This window comes from Aphanomyces invadans (assembly GCF_000520115.1).
Source record: "Aphanomyces invadans strain NJM9701 unplaced genomic scaffold supercont1.57, whole genome shotgun sequence".
Taxonomy (NCBI): domain Eukaryota; phylum Oomycota; class Saprolegniomycetes; order Saprolegniales; family Verrucalvaceae; genus Aphanomyces; species Aphanomyces invadans.
Genome location: NW_008580202.1, coordinates 381,541 through 384,083, shown reverse-complemented (window position 1 = coordinate 384,083; position 2,543 = coordinate 381,541). Strand labels below are relative to the sequence as shown.

The 2,543-nt window shown below is 58.7% G+C and overlaps 1 protein-coding gene across 1 annotated transcript; it reads right to left on the bottom strand.

The window, feature by feature from the left end:
• Nucleotides 1–1,079: 1,079 nt before the first annotated feature.
• Nucleotides 1,080–2,405, bottom strand: H310_13896 (hypothetical protein; the record flags this gene model as incomplete). Its single annotated transcript, XM_008881547.1, has 1 exon — nucleotides 1,080–2,405. One exon carries the CDS (start codon nucleotides 2,403–2,405, stop codon nucleotides 1,080–1,082), a length of 1,326 nt encoding a protein of 441 aa, XP_008879769.1.
• Between the last annotated feature and the right edge of the window lie 138 nt (nucleotides 2,406–2,543).

Sequence of the window (2,543 nt, the reverse complement as noted above, 5' to 3'; positions counted from 1 at the left end):
GCGATAGATTCGACGTCCTAGTTTAAACAATACTGCTGAATCTTGAACGGAATCTAATTTTCTTGGTTACCAGGTTGAAGTTGTACAATTGAACGGACGGTAGGTGGCCCCAGGCGTGTGCGCAGTTCCTCTGCGACGCCATGGCCAGCAAGCGCGACCTAGCCGAGGTGACAGTCTCGCCAATCACCTCTTTAGCATGGTCTGGCAATACCAAAAGCAAGGAGTGGTGACACGCACTATGTGGACGGATGGAGCAAGGAATAGAAGGCCGCCTGCGGATACGAGAGAGCACTGAAGGGGCGAACGAAATCGGTATTGCTCGTGTTTCTAATGTCTTTCTGCTCGGTCGATGCGGCGGCTGGTCCGACGATTAGTTAAAGACAACAAGAGCAAGCGGAATGAACCGCCGCATATTGCCGACAACCGTTTGACTTCGACATGCTTGAGTTCGCGACGAGAGTAGTAAGCTGCACATGACAAGGATACACTTGCCGGCGTAATTGATTCCCTGGAACTGGTTGCAGCAGCGCTCCACCAGGACTCGCATCATCGTTGCGATCACGACTCCGCCATTCTTCGTCTGAACTGCGTTCATACAGGGCGAAAGCACGCCGCATCTCGGGAACGAAAGAGAGCAGTTGTAGGTGCTGCAGTCGTGTGTCGTTGCGGTCTGGCAAAACATCACACAGGCACCAGCCGTGGAGTCGTACGATGGCCAGAGCACCCAAGGCAGATCACAAACGACTGCCACCAAACACCTCCAAGCAACCGCCAGCGGTACCTCAGAACAGATTTGACGATAGACGCGACTGCTGTCCACCCTTCCATCCCGTTCCCATCCGCCTCATCGTCTCCGTCGTCCTCTTCTTCGTCGCTGGCCCCTGCGTACGCAAACAGGAGAGAGCAAAGTATTTCAACCCCAAAGACCCCCCGAACACGCCTTGAGGACACGCTCCGTCCACGATATCCTGCTACATCTATGTATCGCTACAATTGCCAACGTCGCAGCAGCAAGTTGCCACTGGTCCACGAACAAGCGCGATGCAGCACAACTCGTCTTGTATACACATCGCTGGACACTACACGTGGTCGTTGGCGGCGCCGTTCTTGGCGGCCTCCCTGGCGTGATACGCGTCCCCCTTGGCCTCCAAGAAGGCATGCCACTTGGCACGACCGCCCTTCTTGAAGTACCACCAGTAAAACCCGAGGACGGCCGCGACGAGGACGACGGCCGTGACGACGCCAAACACGATCGCGACCGACTCGCCTTGAAACAAGAACGTCAGTCCCAAGAAGGTGCCAGGCACGACGACGAAGAGCAGCACGAGAAACCAGACCGCGACGGGAGGCCAACGCGCGCTGTAGAACGCAAACCGACGCGCCCACTGCAGGATCGGGTACCGCGTGATCGGGATGGGGTAGAAGAGGAAGATCCCCCACACATTGAACCAAAAGTGCACGAGAGCAATCGCCACCGCGTCCGACTTGCCCGACACCCACGACGCCAGCAACGCCGTCGCGGTCGTCCCCAAGTTGGCGCCGATCACGATCGGGTACACCTGCTCCAACGAGACCAAGTCCAGGCCCGCCATCGGCGTCAACATGGACGTGACGACCGTCGACGAGTGCACGCTGAACGTGATGGCGGTCCCGATCAGGATGTTCAGGTACCCGTTGTAGTTGAGCATCTTGCGCACGATGTGCTGGGTCGGGCCGCGGAACAGCTTGGACAACATGTGCACGAGCGCCACCAATGCCAGGACGAGCATGACGAACCCGATCGCTGCGCAGATGCCGCCCGCCGTCGCGTTCGACATGGTCTTGTTCTTGACCACGCTGTCGAAAAACATGCCGGACCGCAGGAACACGGCTTTCTCGCATGTGACTTTGCCCGTCGACACCTTCTCGATCATGGACCGGTCCGACTTGACGATCAGGTCGGCGAGCGGGTTCACGACGGCGTCGGTCGGCGACTTGAAGTCGAAGCTGGACTTGCCGCCCGCCATCGCGACGGACAGCAGCTCGAGCGGGTGGAAGAGCAACTCGATCGGGAACAACACGATGACCGACCAGATATTGTACATGTCGTGCACGGTGGCCGCTGCCATGGCTCGCTCGAACTGTTCGCGCTTTCCCACCTGTGCAAACGCCACCATGATGCACGTGATGCACGTGCCGACGTTGGCCCCCATCACGATGGGCACCCCCTGGCGAACCGTCAGTCCCTTGGCACCCACCAGCGCCACCGTCACGGACGTGACCGTGCTGGACGAGTGCAGCAGCGCCGTCGCCACCACGCCCACCATGAGACCCGCAATCGGGTTGTTGGAAAACTCGAACGCCGACTTGGCTTCGCACCCAAGCAGCAGCGAAAACGACTCGCCGATCACCTTGACGGCCACCATGAACAGGTACAGCGACGCCAGCGCCAGGCAAAAGTACACCAAGCCCCAAAAGATCTTCCACGGCAACGGCAGCGCCGCAAACGTCTTGTCTACTTCCACCCCCGCTTCCTCCAACTGCTGGAAGTACACTTGATCGTC